This window comes from Physella acuta, unplaced genomic scaffold (assembly GCF_028476545.2).
Source record: "Physella acuta isolate Inbredline_101_S28 unplaced genomic scaffold, ASM2847654v3 ptg000333l, whole genome shotgun sequence".
Lineage (NCBI taxonomy): Eukaryota > Metazoa > Mollusca > Gastropoda > Physidae > Physella > Physella acuta.
In genome coordinates, this window is record NW_026731852.1 from 197067 (window position 1) to 214242 (window position 17176).

Sequence of the window (17176 nt, forward strand, 5' to 3'; positions counted from 1 at the left end):
GCCTGTCACGCGGGAGACCGGGGTTCGATTCCCCGCCGGGGAGGCATATTTTTTTCAATTCTGAAAATTATTTATATTATTTTTTTTTGTTAGCTTGACAGCCTGCGGTAGAGTAAAACAGGCTAACGTTAACTGTAATAGTTGTAGACTAGTTTTATATTTCAATTGCGTTCACCATACTTTAGTCTACATTTTCAACAATTTAATTGATTTTTAAAATTTATTCCACTGTACTTCAACGAGTAGACGAAGGGTCATTCAATATTGGTGTTGACAATAGAAAAAAAAAATCGTGTTTATTTTTCTTTCTATTTTAGCCTGAAAAAAAAGTCAACAATTTTATATTGTAAGAATCTGATATAAAAGTTGCAAATGCAGAGAATTTTATTTTATTTTTGTTTAAGGGTACATTTCTATTTATTTTCATCAAGCCAAAATAATAACTAACAGTTTCATTTTCGTAAGACAAAAATGTATTGATGGTACATAAACTGCGTGATCGATCTTCTGAAACATCACTTGGGTTTGTACCAGTGGCGTAGGCAGGGAGGGGGGTTGGGGGGGGTCAGAACCCCCCCCCCCCCCCACCCCTTAGACCCCCCGGTAGATACATAAAGGTTGAGCGGGGGGTGCAAAATCGAAAGTCTGAGGGGGGGGTGCAACTGAAGTTTGAAGGGGGGTGCAAATGAAAAGTTGTCAAGTTTATCCTCGGAGGCCGGGGAGGGACGCTACGCCTCTGATATATACATTTATAATGCGGGAAAAAATTTGAACCCCCCCCCCCATGAGACGATCCTGGCTACGCCACTGGTTTGTACTCAAAACTTTGCCGATAAAGTTATGTTTAATAAGATTATACTTTTTTTTAACCACATAACCTACATAGTTATGCCATGTTTATTAACCATTTTCAATGACAAAAATAAAAAAAAAAAAAAAATTGTTTTAGGCTTTTTGTTTTAATTGCTGTTTAGCTACCGAAAATACTGAAAACATGAAATACATCCAATCATTAGTAAAGTTCGTGAAAATTTTTATTACCACAATGTTTTTAATTATACCGCAGACGAATTAAAACATATTTAATGGTCCTTTCCAGACCAGTGGCGTCGCTAGGTCGGGTGTCACCCGGTACGCCCCCCCCCCAGTCCCGCCCTCGCTACGCCTCTGCTCCAGACCATTCTCACTGTTGTCCATTCGAACGTGAATCGTTTATTCGAGTGCAATGCTCCTTGCCCATATATGAATCATTTTCGCGTGTTTACAGAAACAGACCATTCTGTAAGAAAAGCCAAACGTTTTCTTCTCTCTCCTCATATTTTTCCATGTCATATTCCAGATTATACTTTCAGTTTCATCATTACCCCATGGGATTGTTACTGATTACAGCTTTTGGGGATGGGCTTTCAACGTGAATCACTTAATTTAATTATCACTGATATTAAAAATAAACCGGGAGTGATCTCCCCTAAACTTTCTCGAATATTCTTACATAAATTAACAGGGGATGGAAACTCGGGCTATAGACATGATTTTTAATCCATTTTAAATACTTAAAGTTTTAAAAATAGAATAAAATCTCGTAGACAAATTAATTGCACACCAAGTGAACGCAAATAAAAAAAGCGCATAATAGTGCGCAATATTATTAGTACTTTTAAAATTTACATTAGTTTTTTGAGAAATCGGAAGTAGCGTAAATTACTACTTCCAGTCAACGGAAATTACTCAAAATTTAACAGAAGGTAGAGAATTAGATCTTTTACTTACATGTGAAATTTCATTTATCTATCTGAAATAGTACTCAAGTTATAGGCTTTTAAAAATTCAAAGTAGGAAAAGTACCACTTCCGGTTATCGGAAATCGCTCAAAAGTTGATACGGATCTACGATTTTGATAAAATACTTATATATGAAATTTCATCAACCTAGCTGTAACGGTACTCAAGTTATCGTGTTTACACACGGACAGACACACACACAGACACACACACACACAGACATACGGACAAGATTGCAAAATTATGTTTTTCCGTATCAGTGAGGTGTAAAACGTCGAGATTTGTAAAAATCTCGATTTTTTTTTTTTGCACGATTACAATACTTTCTCTATACTACGTATATACGAGAAAGTAAAAATAAAGCCTGGTCTTTTAACGTGACTCACTTAATTTAATTATCACTGATATTAAAAAATTTAGCCTACAATAAGATTTTTCAGCGCAGGCCACTTGTATCTGGCACACAATTTTTAACCGGAGCCCCGCCCCTTTCGTCAGAGTCCACTACCCAGAAGGATTTGGAAATTCCCGTTTTAATGTCACCAGATCTGTAGAAGCCGCAATGCACGCGATAGCCTGGGCCGCCGTCCGCCCACCCCGGGCCGACAACAGGCGCACCTGATGAACCGTTGCAGGTTTCTATCAGGTATCTCGTCTCCAGGTACAAACTGCCACAGGGCGATGTCTCTTGTCCGCTCGACATTTTCCGGCCGACACTAACGACTTTAGCCGAGCCGTGCGGATGGCCAATTATAATCACGTGGTTTTGTATGAAGCTTTTTCTTTTCTCTTCGGGTATAGCGGCGAACAGACGCCGCATGTCTTGTCTCATAGTCTGCAGCAACTGTTGCAGACGACTGTTCATATCTGCTACACACAACACGTGGACTTTGTCCTGCTCTTCCCAGACTCCAGCGAGGCAGACGCCCTTTGCCTTGACGGTGTCACGTGTGTTGCAGGAGTCGAAGAACAGATCGACCTTCGTGCTGCCAGCATCGGCCTCATCCCTGACCACATGCTGGTTGGTGGAGACACGGAATGCTAGGTGAGCTCGACTCGCGTCCGGCACGTGCACCGGGTGACTGGACACGAGGAAATGATCTGCCCCCAGCGTCTCGGTGTAAGGGCATTTCGGGATGTGGCACATGGGGCATTGGTTGACGTCTCCATGACAACAAGGAAACAAATCGTGTGTGTCCGAGAAATAACAAACAGAACCGCTGCCACGGACGTGGTAAGGATCGCACTTTGATTCTGGTGCCTGGATTGTGTAGCCTGTGTCAGTTGACATAGTGTGAGGGGCCTGGTTTATGTGACCTGTGTCAATTGACATAGTGTGTGGAGCCTGGTTTATGTGACCTGTGTCAATTGACATAGTGTTTGGAGCCTGGTTTATGTGACCTGTGTCAGTTGACATAGTGTTTGGAGCCTGGTTTATGTGGCCTGTGTCAGTTGATATAGTGTGTGGAGCCTGGTTTATGTGACCTGTGTCAGTTGATATAGTGTGTGGAGCCTGGTTTATGTGGCCTGTGTCAGTTGACATAGCCTGGTTTATGTGACCTGTGTCAGTTGATATAGTGTGTGGAGCCTGGTTTATGTGGCCTGTGTCAGTTGACATAGCGTGTGGAGCTTGGTTTATGTGTCCTGTGTCAGTTGACATAGTGTGTGAAGCCTGGTTTATGTGGCCTATGTTCTGTGTGCAAGTCTGTGACATGGCTACACTTAACCTCACGGCAAGTTCCATGTTGAGCCTAATCAGAGCAAGAACTTCTTGGCACCGGATGTCTTCAGGCAGGTGAGCGAGGCCGAACTCAGGAGCTGGGATATACCTCGAGTGCTCCGTCGGACAGCCCAGGTACAGAACTGGCCAGGCCTTGGGCTGATGCTCCACCTCGTAGTACAGCGGCCCGTCTTCGCTGGAACCGTTGCCATCTTCTGACTTGTCGGCCATTGTTGAGTCAGTGAATTAATTTGAAATTTCGTCTTTTCTCGCAATGTCCGGAAAATGTTGCCACTGAATTAATTTCAAATATCGTCTTTTCTCGCGATGTCTGGAAAATATTGAGTCAGTGAATGAATTTGAAATCTCGTCTTTTCCCGCGGCGCTCTGACTGGCTTGGATATGACGACACGGACAGCTTGAATTTATGCTCTACAAGCGTTTTCCTGTATGAAATAAAATATATAAAAGTATAGAAGCTTAGCCATTTATTTACACGTGTATATTATATGTACATGGTCAATCTATTGCTTGTAGGTCTATACAGTAGCGGTAATAATTCCGGAACTCTTTAGTCGAGCGGGACGATAGCGATGCCCGAAAAAAATTGCCAATAAGTGAAATTAAAATATAACGAACCGACCCGCGGCGTATCATACTCCGCTATTTAGTTGTTTTATTTTCTACTTTTCAGTAATTCATAATTTGTGAATTCGACAGTACCAATGCTGCCACTGAAAATATTTGCTTTAAAACACTATTAGATGGTCGTTAAGGACGATACCCCCCTCCTTTCCCCCAACCCCTAACCCCCACCCTACACGATGTACTATTCTAGAGATGTGTGTAGCCCATATCTATCCGGGGTGTGGCGATTAAAACAAATGACGAAAGATAAGGTGGTGATTAGTTTTCCACATCACGGACACAAGCTCACACTGACGTTAGCAGAAAAAAAAACTAAATCTATTGCTGCAGTTAGAGAATTTGACAGAACTGACAAGGTCCGGTGTCACCCCCTCCAACAATGATGTACAAAAACTATAGGCAAATGGTGTCACCCTTCCAGATGGTGGCACTTTTGCTTGCTGGGGTCTATATTACTTGTATCAGTTATTAAAATAAATGGGGGAAAAGCAGGCTTGATCATTAACATTTGCTATTTTTCGTTTTGGTGTCATCCCATAGAGTAGTGTCATCCCGTCCGGCCTTGTGACGCTACTGGTTGTACGGTATGGTATTTCTCTGTACAGACGGTTTAAGCCTATTTAATGGTCGACCAATCATAGCTCGACAAACACATGTCTATGCCAGCTGTACTAATGGCCAAAGTGCTAAAGCCCTTTCTTCACCACACCCACCAAGTAGCGTAGCGAGGGGGGGGGGGGGGGGGGCGGGGGGGACATATGTCCCCGGGCGCCGACCTTAGGGGGCGCCAAAATGGGTTGGAAAAATAAATTGAAAGGTTGAGGGGGGTGCAAATCGAAAGTTTGAGAGGGGGGGGTGCAAATCGAAATCTTAAGAAGGGGGGGGGGGTGCAAATCGAAAAGTTTGTCCCCGGGCGCCAGGAAGCGTCGCTACTCCTCTGCACCCACCTACCCCTAGCAACGGTACACTGACCACTGTTTTCTTTTCTCTGGTCTTATGCATGCTGAGTCGGCATGTGCAATTAAAAAAAAAAGTAATACATAATAAAACGTCGAGTCGGTAAAGCTCATGGTTGCTAAACCATAAAGTCTCGAGTTCGAACCCTCAGGCAGATAAGGCTTGTTAGCTGAGGAGAGACAACTCCAAAATCAAAGGCTATGGAAGCAAATCCAAAAAGAAAAGAATGCTTAATTGTGTTGATGGGGAATCCCTTCTAACACTAAATTAAAAGATCGAAGAAGAAGGCATAACAAAACCAATTTCATAATAGACCTAGTAGTTTAGTAGGATATGGGCCTTCCTGTAAATATATAACAGAGAGGGGCATTTTTCTAGTTCTTTCACTGGGGGCTATATAAATACAGCTGTTGGGTTAAAAAAATTATAATATTTTAAAAACTAAATTTAATGCCACACTAATTAACTACAACATCATTTTTAATTAAGTGAAAATAAATAAAAGAAGTTTTAATTCAACGGTGTTTCTTACCTCCGTTCGCAGATGTCATTCTGCTCTACATCATCATGCCATCACCCTTGTGACACCCTCCCGTTAACCCAGCTCACTGTGTGCTTGTCTTGATGATACTGACTACTGACTGTGTTGTGTTGGGACAGAGCAAGCCATAAGTTGCTATTTTTATCCATTGAAATAAAAGAGCAACCAAAAAAAAAAAAAATAGACGCCGGGCTTCCCGAACATTTAATAGCCGTATAACACTGGGTGTCGTCATTATAAACGATTGACTTTTTTAGGTCGCCACGGTTCAGTGACGACTAAAGACCAAAGTTGACACGGCTGGTTGTTTCAGTTTCTGAGAAACAAGGGTCAGTTAAAAAAAAAAAAAAAAAGGGGGGGGGGGGGTCATTCGTAGCAGCACGATCTAACATACATTTTTATTTTGCCTTGAACATCCGTAAGTTTTGAAGGATTGCTTCACGTTAGATTGAGTATTTGATTTGGTTTTTTGTAAAAATAATAACATGTTTTAAATCTCATTATGCCCTATGTTTAAAAAAGTAAACTACAAGTAGGCCTACAACATTATTGGAAATTCCCAACAACATCAACCATTTTCCTCTACACTACTTAACTAGCAACTTGAATATAAATGTTAACTTGCGGGGTTCCCAGAGTTCTAAATATAGTAACAGGATGTGTTGGTTTTACGAGGAGAAATTAAATTCAACGCAAAACTGTCGTCATAATTTTAAAGGTGTAGATTCTGTCTCAAAACCAGTCATAGTCCGGATGTTGCAGAGTAAAAAAAAAAAAAAACTTAAATAAAGAAAAGAAATTGAAAGAAGAAAAAAGTCTAGTCAGTGGTGTACTGTAAGTATTGTACCCATGCGCAGTGGCGTAGCCAGGATCGTCTCAAGGGATCCGAGGGGGGGGGGGGTCCAATTTTTACCCGGGGACAAACTTTCGATTTGCACCCCCCCCCCCCTCAAACTTTCGATTTGCACCCCCCTCATACTTTTTATATATATACCGAGGGAACTATGGGGGGGGGGGGGTTATGACCCCCACTAACCCGCTGCCTACGCCACTGCCCATACAGTGTAGGTTAAGTACAGGTTAAAAATAATTTTAGCGATTTCCTCATTAGAGGAATGGTGTGGTTAGCATCATGCACGAAGTACTCCAACAAAACAAAAACCCCACACATGTCTACACTTGAGATAACCATCATGCGCTCTGGCACTTAACCGCCACTACCCCCAAGTGTGGTTCGTTTAGCATTGTATAATATGACAACAAAAACAAACTCCCCAAAGTTTGTGTCAAAGTCTGACTGATTCAATGCAGAAACATTCGGTTGTGTTAGTCTAGTGAGCGGACTACCAACATAATTACTAAAGATTAGCATTGGTTTAATAATGTTTTTAAAGGTATGTATTCTACAAAAACGAGAGACGTTTACATACGTGCTTCAACATTCAGTAGCATCGATTTCTAAAACTGACATTATGGTCAGCTTCTTTCAGGCCTCTTTTCGGGCACCCCCCCCCCCCGAACGAAATATAATTTATATACAAAATATTTACTTTAACCAGTGCCCCCCCCCCCCCCCCGCCACCAAAAAATTAAGAGCCTCTCCTCCTAAAAAATTAAGTGCGCCCCCCACCCCTAGGAAAAAGAAATGTCTGAACGAAGCCTAGATTAGGGTCCAATTAAGTAATTGGCCAATATCTAAATTGCACATCTACTTTTAGCTGTTGTAACAAAAGCATGCTGTCTGTGGTGTTGCTATTTAATCTACTAACTCCAAGTACAAGACAATAGTTTCACAATAATGATCCACAAACACTGGAAAGACGGGGATTTAAAACTTTATTTGTCCATTTCAACTGTTACAGTAATAAGATAGGCCGCATGTGTGTTGAATTCACAAATTATGAATTTCTGTAAGTAGAAAATAAAACATCTAGATAGAGGCATATGCTACGTCGCGGGTCAGCTCGTATTAGTTAATTGTGTTAGAGGAAATCACGTGCAACATTACAATGAAGAACAAAGAAGAAAAAGTAATCAAGGAACCAAAAATGTCCCGTGAAACGTGCATCTAAAAGACTACTATATCACTAGCTCGCGTGTTGAATAAAGTACTTCAGGCCCAGTGGTTCTTCCAGACTTTTTTCTACGGGGGGGGGGGGGGGGGGGGGGGCTTGAAATTTTCGGGGGGGGGGGGCGGACTAAAATTTCCGGGAGGGGGGGCGGACACTTTTAAAAGTATATATTTTCTATATAGATTCCATTTCATTCAGGGGGGGGGGGGCGGTAGACCTTCTCCGGGGGAGCTCCGCCCCCCCCCCCCCCCCCCCCCCCCCCCCCCCCGAAGAGATGCCTGGAAGAAACTCGGTTCAGGTAAGTCCGACCGTCTCTTGTTGAGAATTGAATGTGTAGCGCCAATAAAAGCAACCTATATCACAGACTGTATTGGCTAAAGTTATTTTTACTTACATGCATTTTTAAAAATAAAGTTTCTTTTCGATTTAGTATCATAACTGTTTTCATTGGCCTTATCGTTTTGAAAATGACACGATTTTTTCTATACCCTACTGATTATCACCTTAAATATGCGACTTTTTATCATTAGCCGCGGCCTTTAAATTGGATACCGGAGGGGGGGGGGGTCTATTAAAATTTTAGAAACTACAAATTCCAATAGTATATGTCTGTAATTTAGATTTGGCTTTAATTTAACTTTAAATTTATAAATACAACTCTACAAAATAGCTATACTAATTTTTATGCGTAATTAAAAAAAACGTTTCTTAAAACTTTTTCTTCTTGATAATCAAAAAGCATTCTAACTCAATCCATCAGTGTATTAACATTTACTGTCTAAATCAAGTACAATATTTTATAAAAGCTTGTTATTAAAACCAGTGGCGTAGCCAGGATCGTCTCAAGGGGGGGGTCCAATTTTTACCCGGGGACAAACTTTCGATTTGCACCCCCCCCCCTTCAAACTTTCGATTTGCACCACCCCTCAAACTTTTGATTTGCACCCCCCCCCCTCAAACTTTCGATTTGCACCCCCCTCATACTTTATATATATATACCGAGGGGTCTATGGGGGGGGGGGAGGGTTATGCCCCTCCTGCCTACGCCACTGATTAAAACGTTTTAATGCAATTTTTTGGGTCAAATAGTCAAGGGACGGAACTCTTAACAATAGCGCTTTTCATCTATTCTCGTATTATACGTAGATCTAGATAGTATCATCCGAAGCGCAATTATCGCCTTAGTTCGGTAAGCCTATTAAGTCTTAATAATTAAGATAAAATGATTGTCTGCGACAATGCTAAAAAGTTGTCTTCTCAAAGTTTGGTTAGATATCAGCCGCTCTTTATAATGACGATATGTTGTTCATACAGATAAGAAGGTAATTATTTATTTAAAACGTCTATGTATATGTAATATAAAATATTAACACGAGTAGCTGCTGTTGTCAGTGTCACTGCTAAGAGGCCAACGAACCATGGGCTAATAAAGTTTTCACGAAATTAACTGTGGTAAAAAAAAAACCCTCTTCATTACTCAGTTATCTCCCGTTACGGTAGTAGGTCTGAAGTCCAATAAAAAGCACAGCTTTTAAACACACACAACTATTAAGCTACTATTATGGAGTAAATTTAGTCAAACTTAACATCTATGATGTATAATATAACGTAGTCTACATATTAAATCAAATTACATTAAATCGTTTTCCTCTTAATAACGGTCCAGTTACCATAGCACCCAAAGCTTCCTTCAGTGCACAATCAATGATAACTCGTGATAAATGAGCAGTTATATTTGGAGTTATTTTTCTTTGCACTTTCACTTCCGCAGAACATACCGAAAATCCCTGCTGGCGAAGAAAATGAGCTTAGGCAGATTTCAAAGCTACCCATTTCTAACTCATCAGTAATAAAACGCTTTATAATTAGCCTGTTAATATTATCAGCAACTAATTAATCGGTAAACATTTCTGCTAAATTGTCTTTTAAATAACGACTAAATTATAATTATTAGGCCTAGACCCTATTTCTATTTATTTAATCTTCCTAGTAGTAGTATTAGTAATCCTAGCAGCGGTGGGCTACCAGCAGTTATGAAGTTAATGATTAGCACTGACTTTATAAATACGGGACATTCCACTATTCATCTTGTTAAAAAGTTGTTGTATTTGACTACATTAAACTTTTTAAAAACTTCATCCTTTTTTATAGATAGACTAGATTAAATTTTGTGAATGGTTTTAAAAGATCTAGATTCAAGATTAGCTAATTTAATTACTAATTACTAATTAATTACTACTAATTAATTAGGGCCCCTAATAATTATAAAAATTACTAAATTAGGCCTAACAAATCTGTTAAGTTTTTAGCAGATAGGGATCTAGATCTAGACTCTAGAGATCCATAATTTTTTAAATTGTAATCATCATCATTCATCATCATATGTACTTAACTTTGTGTAGGCTTATTATATAGGATATATTGACTTTGCTGATAATGCAAATGACAGAAAAGTCAAGAGGCAACAGATGGACACTTACAACTAGCACTAGAGCATCTAGATTTTGCAGACCAGTTAACTGCTAGCTAGTTGTATGCAAGAAAAACAAAAAAAAACAGAAACAGACATTAACCAAAAACAAAATCAGAATTATTAAACGAATTAAAAAAGCAAAAAAAAATCTTTTGAAATAAACAACACACAATTAGTCGAAGCAAAAGATTTCACATATTTAGGCAGCACTATCAATTATGAAGGAGACTGCATCACTGAAATCAAAACACTCAACTCTAAAGCCAAACAAGCCATTGCAACCATACAAAAAACATGACGATCAAAGGAAATTTCTTCCAACACCAACTGCAGACTTATCAAAAGTAATGTCCTTAGCATTCTACTGTATGGCAGCAAATGCTAAAAAGTAACTACAGCTACTACTAAATTCTTTCCAAACTAAGTACCTGTGAAAGATAAAAAGCATCCACTGGCTCAACACCATCTCCAATGATAGATTGCTTGAAGTGTAGGCCTTTGCCTAGTGAAAAGAGCCTCTATTTATGTGATACCTGTCTTACTAAAGTTCAGAGATTTCTCCCCTTTTGTTATTTAGATTGTGAAATTGAAATTTTATTAGTGTGTTTTTTATCATTAATGCAACTGCTGATATTAGCTCTGTATTTAACTGTTTAAAAAAAATCTGTTTAACTTTTTGTCTTTTCAGATTATTTTGTCCCTAATGTAACAACACAGATTTCATCAAATGATGAAAAGTTGGCAAACTAACATTATTTATTACATATTTTGTGCTTTTTTGGGACTCTTTACTTTTGCAAAAGCTTCAAATGGCGACAGGTCATATATATTTGGGAAATGCAATGAAAGCTGCCTCAAGAATAACTGCTCAAACCTCACAGACTTTAACCTAACACAGCCGCTGTACATGAAGTTTCTGCAGTGGACATGTCGAGATGAATGCAAATATGAATGTATGTGGACAACGGTGGACGCTTTCTCCCGTGATGGCAGCAATGTACCACAGTTTTATGGAAAGGTTTTTACTATTTTATATCAGCTTGTTTTTGTCTTGTGGTGCACTATAACATTGAGATGTTTGTCTTATGGTGCAATATAACATTGAGATGTATGTCTTGTGGTGCACTATAACATTGAGATGTTTGTCTTGTAGTGCACTATATGATTGAGATGTTTGTCTTGTGGTGCACTATATGATTGAGATGTTTGTCTTGTGGTGCACTATATGATTGAGATGTTTGTCTTGTGGTGCACTATATGATTGAGATGTATGTCTTGTGGTGCACTATATGATTGAGATGTTTGTCTTGTGGTGCACTATATGATTGAGATGTTTGTCTTGTGGTGCACTATATGATTGAGATGTTTGTCTTGTGGTGCACTATAACATTGATATGTTTGTCTTGTGGTGCACTATATGATTGAGATGTTTGTCTTGTGGTGCACTATATGATTGAGATGTATGTCTTGTGGTGCACTATAACATTGAGATGTTTGTCTTGTAGTGCACTATATGATTGAGATGTTTGTCTTGTGGTGCACTATATGATTGAGATGTTTGTCTTGTGGTGCACTATAACATTGAGATGTATGTCTTGTGGTGCACTATAACATTGAGATGTTTGTCTTATGGTGCACTATAACATTGAGATGTTTGTCTTATGGTGCAGTATAACATTGAGACATTGTCTTGTGCACTATAACATTGAGATGTTTGTCTTGTGGTGCACTATAACATTGAGATGTTTGTCTTGTGGTGCACTATAACATTGAGATGTTTGTCTTGTGGTGCACTATAACATTGAGATGTTTGTCTTGTGGTGCACTATAACATTGAGATGTTTGGAATGTTTAAAAAACTGAATCATAGAGATGTGGTGACAGCCTGATGTTGAGTGTCAGGGACCCAGATCAGTCCTATTGTCAGTAGGAATGATGTGGTAGTGAGGTAGAACACAGTTATAAACCCAAGTGTGACCTCCCTGGGTCAACTCAGCTCTAATGGGTACCTAGCCAGGAAAGTAAAGGCAGCTGGACACAATTCTTACCCGACGGTATATTTACATGCCAAGGTAAAAGTAAAACCTGAAGAGGATGACTTCACTGTGGCTATAGACAGACGAGTCTAAATGGGTACCTTACTCTTGAACTGACAATCATGTTTCACTTTTATCGGATTGTCTATCATCAAAAGTAGCATCACACTCTCTAGTCCACTTAAGAGTCAGGATTAGTGGTACAGTGTCACTTTGAAGTCTTTAATTTTAAATAAAGACTCAGTTTTTATATGATGTTGTGCATAGATGAATACCTATACACTTGTACACACATTTTACACATTTTAACTCTTCATTTTTTAAACTATTCTTTTAAATGTGAAAAAAAAGTAATTATTTTTATATATTTTTAAAATTGATTTCTTAATTATTAGAACATGAGCCGACCCGCGGCATATCATACGCCGCTATTTAGTTGTTTTATTTTCTACTTTTCAGTAATTCATAATTTGTGAATTCTACAGTACCAATGCTGAATATATTTGCTTTAAAACACTGTCAGTAGCTCGTTAAGGACGATACCCCCCCCCCCCCCCCCCCCGAGAAAGCAGCCTCCACTTAGTTACCTCCCCTAAGTTTAAAATAGTTTCAAACTAAATTATCTGCCCCTAATAGCCGTCACTAAACCCGGCTCTACAACTGTAAACATTTAGCGTGAACCACAGCTCACCAGACCATGTAGGGGTGGGGGCGGTAGGGAGCGCGCTTACAGCTTGTTTTCTAGGGTCTCCAAGAAGAGAATTATATATATAGATAATTGCATAACCATAAAAAAATACATGAAAACATTTTTTATTTCAGTGGCCATTTGTTCGGTATGCAGGAATTCAGGAGCCAGCATCCATGATTTTTTCTTTTCTGAATGGTCTTACACACCTAGCTGTGCTATGCTATAGAAGTAAAGTGCCCTCATCCACCCCCATGTTTCATGTATGGCATGGCATGGCTCTGGTAAGTCATACCAACATTGTAACCATATATTTTAATATATATTTATTTAAATATACTTTTCTGATATCATAATCAAATATCTTTATATCAACCAGCATACATTGAAATTTAGTGATGAATGTTATTTATTGATATTATTTTGTGACAAGTCCTTGATAACTTGTCCTTATTGTGTGAGAATTCCATGATAACTTGTCCTTATTTGAGCATTCCATGATCTTAATTGTGAAAGGTTGGCTTTGTCACATGGATGTGTGCAACTATTTTCCATGCAAGAGACACTCCATTTACTGAGGTACAAAAAATTATTTCCACTACTGTTTTGTGTCTATACCGTTATGGAATTTTTAATATGTGTTAACATCAATTATTCCAAACTAGATATTATGGTAGAACTTGTCTTGTTATTTTAACAATGATTTTATTCACTTAATTGGTTTTGTAAAAGTAACAATAGTTGTTTTGTTTTAATTTTTAAAGCATATATTTGCAGTTACTTATAAAATTGGTTTTCATCTGGTTAACTTTGTGCTGATTTTCCCCATCAGAAAATGGATTATTTCAGTGCCTTTGGACTTGTTGTTTACAATCTCTTTTCATTGATATGCAGGTACAATTATGTTCTAAGCATTACTTAATACTGTAGACATTCATTCATAAATTCATTTATGCTTAATTTAAAAAAAATATTCTTAAAATTGCAACTAAATGGGTCTATTCATCAGTACTTGGAGCTAAGTTAAAAAAAAAAAGTGAAATAAATCATTTTTTTCCCAGAGTAATACACTGTTTGAGTAATAAATGAAGTTAGCAATCGTTAAAAAACTTTTTCCCCAGGGTGATTGGATCAAGCCACCAGTACATACTGTCTGTGGTTGTACTTCTGCTAGCTGGCCTCTATGGCTATCACATTCACTACCTGGCCTTTGTTCGCTTTGATTACGGGTACAATATGAAGGTCAATTTGATTGTAGGTAAGGTTGGTTTGACTAAATCCTGTCTTTTACCTTGTATGATGGCTGTGTAGAGCTGTAAACTTTGCTACAGTAAAATTATGAGCAGGTTGATGAACTAAGCAGGGTTGGCGTGGTCGAGACGGTAAACAAAGAAGATTAACTAAGCCAGTCCATAGCAGGGCAATATAGTATCAAGGTTTTTTCTTCATGCAGGCTGGCACTGTGGGTTAGGTTTATAGTAGGTTTATAGTAGTGACATCAGCAAAAGTAATTTGTAGCCTTGAAAACAGGATATATGATATACACTTATGTTTAGAAATCATCAATATTGATTCTCAAATTTTAAGTTTTAGGGCTTTATTCAGGCTTTGATTGGTGAATGGGTTACAGGTAGTAGCACAACTAGCCTTATATCACTACAGCAGTGGTTCTTAACTTAGGTTCGATCAAACACTGGTAGTTTGGTGAGTCAGTTTCTGCAGTTCTGCGGAGGACACATGTGATGCATGATCAGATTTTGTCATTGTGGATCATAGAGCTATTAAGAAAGATTCAGTGAATGCACATATGAAACTAGTGGGGTTTGGTACCTCCTACATGGTTAAGAATCACTATACTGTTAGTATGGTGAAAAATATGTGCTTCAGGCTTTTATTAGAGGCACCACTAGCTATATGTCACCATATGTACGATGAAAAGGGTGTGCAGCACATACATATCAGACTTTCATTAGTGGCTATCAGTGGTACAACTAGCAATACGTCACCATATGTATGATGAATAGGATGTGGAGCACTTAGACATGAAACCTTTGATTACCAGGAGCAGTGAATGGGCTGGGCTGGCTGGTGTGGTGCTACTACAACCATCGCAGTAAACCCTATGTCTGGAAGTGTGCTGCTGTCATCATAGGGCTCAATGGCCTGCTCATTTTAGAGGTCTTTGATTTCCCTCCACTTTTCTGGACGCTGGATGCTCATGCACTCTGGCATGCTGGGACAGTTCCTTTAAACATCCTCTGGTACAGGTAAGCAGCTGTTTCTGAACTTGTTCATTAGATTTAGAGGTTTTAATTAGATTTTAGAGGTCTTAATTAGATAAAGAAGGTTTTAATTAGATTACAGAGGTTTTAATTAGATTAAAGAGGTTTTAATTAGATTAAAGAGGTTTTAATTAGATTAAAGAGGTTTTAATTAGAGGTAGTCAGTCATTAGTGTGGGACTGAAGTAGGCATTGACTCTAACTATATTTCTAAGCCTATTCATCTTTTTTTAATAAGTGTACGTTAACATTGAAATAGCCCTCTATTTTATAACATATTATCAGCCTTTTATCAAATATTTGATCTTAAAATGTTTCAAACACATTTCAGGTTTATTACAGATGATGCGCTGTATAAGCAAAAAGAAGATGATGCTGATGTTAAAAAATTGGTATAGTTGCGCTATAAACAGTGATACACATTTGGTGTGTTTTCTTTCTAGACAGATAAAAAATTTGGTATAATTTCATTCTAGACAGATAAAAGATTTTATATAATTTCATTCTTGACAGCCAAAAAATTAATTAACATGTCTATCTAGACCAGGGGTCTCCAAACTACGGCCCGCGGGCCGAGTGCGGCCCGCGGGTTCCTCTCATCCGGCCCGCGGACATCTTTTTGTCCACGGAAAAATGTTTGTTGTAGGTGCCTGAGGAACTTTGCCCAGAAAATTCAAAACAATTTGAAAATTAGCTTTGGGTGCAAATACCATTGCCCGCCGTGTTGCATACATTGGTGAAAACAATGTGACTCAAATAGCGAAAAATGAATGCAAGTTTTGCCATTTTTCAAATGCAATGGATGAGTCGCTGAAATTTATATATATATATATTTCTATATAATTTATATTTCGTTGGGTGGTGGGGGGGGGGGGGTTATATGCTCTTCGGTGGGGAGTGGGTGGGGGGCTCTGCCACCCCAAAGAGATGCCTAAAAGAAACTGGCCCCCGAACTGATATTTGATAGTTAATACGGCCCTCGGGCTGAAAAGTTTGGAGACCCCTGATCTAGACAGATAAAACGTTGGGTATGTTATCATTCTAGATAGATACAAATTTGGTATAATTTAAAAAACTTATTTTGTAATATTCTCGTGTGTACGATTAATTTCCAAAGATAAGAAAGAAGTCAGATATATTAAACAAAGGTTCCATCAAATATTTTTTCTAAATAAATTGGTGTATGACAAGTAGGTGTAATATTTAAACTCCTAACATTTATGCACGCTTGATGTCTTTGAAAATACTTTTAACCCTATTCGCCAAACTTTTGTACTTGAAATGTTTTCTACTGCTGGGTCTGTGATGAGTGTTGTCAATTTTGTGATACAAACTAGAGTTATGCACTAAAGACCTGGTGAAGTGTGCTGATGACCTTTGTCATCAGGTGCTAGCACTGTTGCCTGTATAAGTTTGTCTGTGAATGTTAGGATGAATTATTTGTGTTAGGCAATATTTGCAAGGCATGTTTTATGTTGCCTAACATGTAATGGTAGGTCTGTGATGTGTGAATGTTGGCTCTTGACATTTGAGTGAGTGATGTGTGAATGTTGGCTCTTGACATTTGAGTGAGTGATGTGTGAATGTTGGCTCTTGACATTTGAGTGAGTGATGTGTGAATGTTGGCTCTTGACATTTGAGTGAGTGATGTGTGAATGTTGGCTCTTGACATTTGAGTGACTGGGGGATGTTGTCCCATGAGATGTTGACTTTGTGATAAGAATACTGAGTTAATGAAATTGTTTAAACCTAGTTTAACCTGCATACTGTTAAACCTAGTTTAATCTGAATACTGTTAAACCTAGTTTAACCTGCATACTGTTAAACCTAGTTTAACCTGAATACTGTTAAACCTAGTTTAATCTGAATAATGTTAAACCTAGTTTAATCTGAATACTGTTAAACCTAGTTTAACCTGAATACTGTTAAACCTAGTTTAACCTGAATACTGCTGCCTGTTATTGTAACCATTTGTCTTT

The 17176-nt window shown here is 38.5% G+C and overlaps 2 protein-coding genes across 5 annotated transcripts; one reads left to right on the plus strand and one right to left on the minus strand.

Moving 5' to 3' along the window:
- Nucleotides 1-1525: 1525 nt before the first annotated feature.
- On the minus strand, nt 1526-5731 carry LOC131940843 (uncharacterized). The gene is made up of 2 exons (XM_059299715.1): nt 5639-5731; nt 1526-3947 (listed from the first exon to the last, which is right to left on the minus strand). Exon 2 carries the CDS (start codon nt 3730-3732, stop codon nt 2218-2220), a length of 1515 nt encoding a protein of 504 aa, XP_059155698.1. The 5' UTR covers nt 3733-3947; nt 5639-5731; the 3' UTR covers nt 1526-2217.
- A 690-nt stretch (nt 5732-6421) lies between these two features.
- On the plus strand, nt 6422-15986 carry LOC131940844 (post-GPI attachment to proteins factor 3). Of its 4 annotated transcripts, none has more exons than XM_059299719.1 (8): nt 6422-6481; nt 10881-11210; nt 13051-13200; nt 13433-13495; nt 13749-13810; nt 14038-14174; nt 14979-15183; nt 15529-15986. In XM_059299719.1, the coding sequence occupies exons 2-8, from the start codon at nt 10920-10922 to the stop codon at nt 15593-15595; spliced, it is 975 nt and encodes a 324-aa protein (XP_059155702.1). In that variant the 5' UTR covers nt 6422-6481; nt 10881-10919; the 3' UTR covers nt 15596-15986. The 4 variants fall into 4 exon arrangements, with proteins under 4 accessions (XP_059155702.1, XP_059155703.1, XP_059155701.1 ...); XM_059299720.1 differs by lacking the exon at nt 6422-6481 and adding an exon at nt 8984-9041; XM_059299718.1 differs by lacking the exon at nt 6422-6481 and adding an exon at nt 9456-9565 and having other exon boundaries at nt 15529-15985.
- The last annotated feature ends 1190 nt before the right edge of the window (nt 15987-17176 follow it).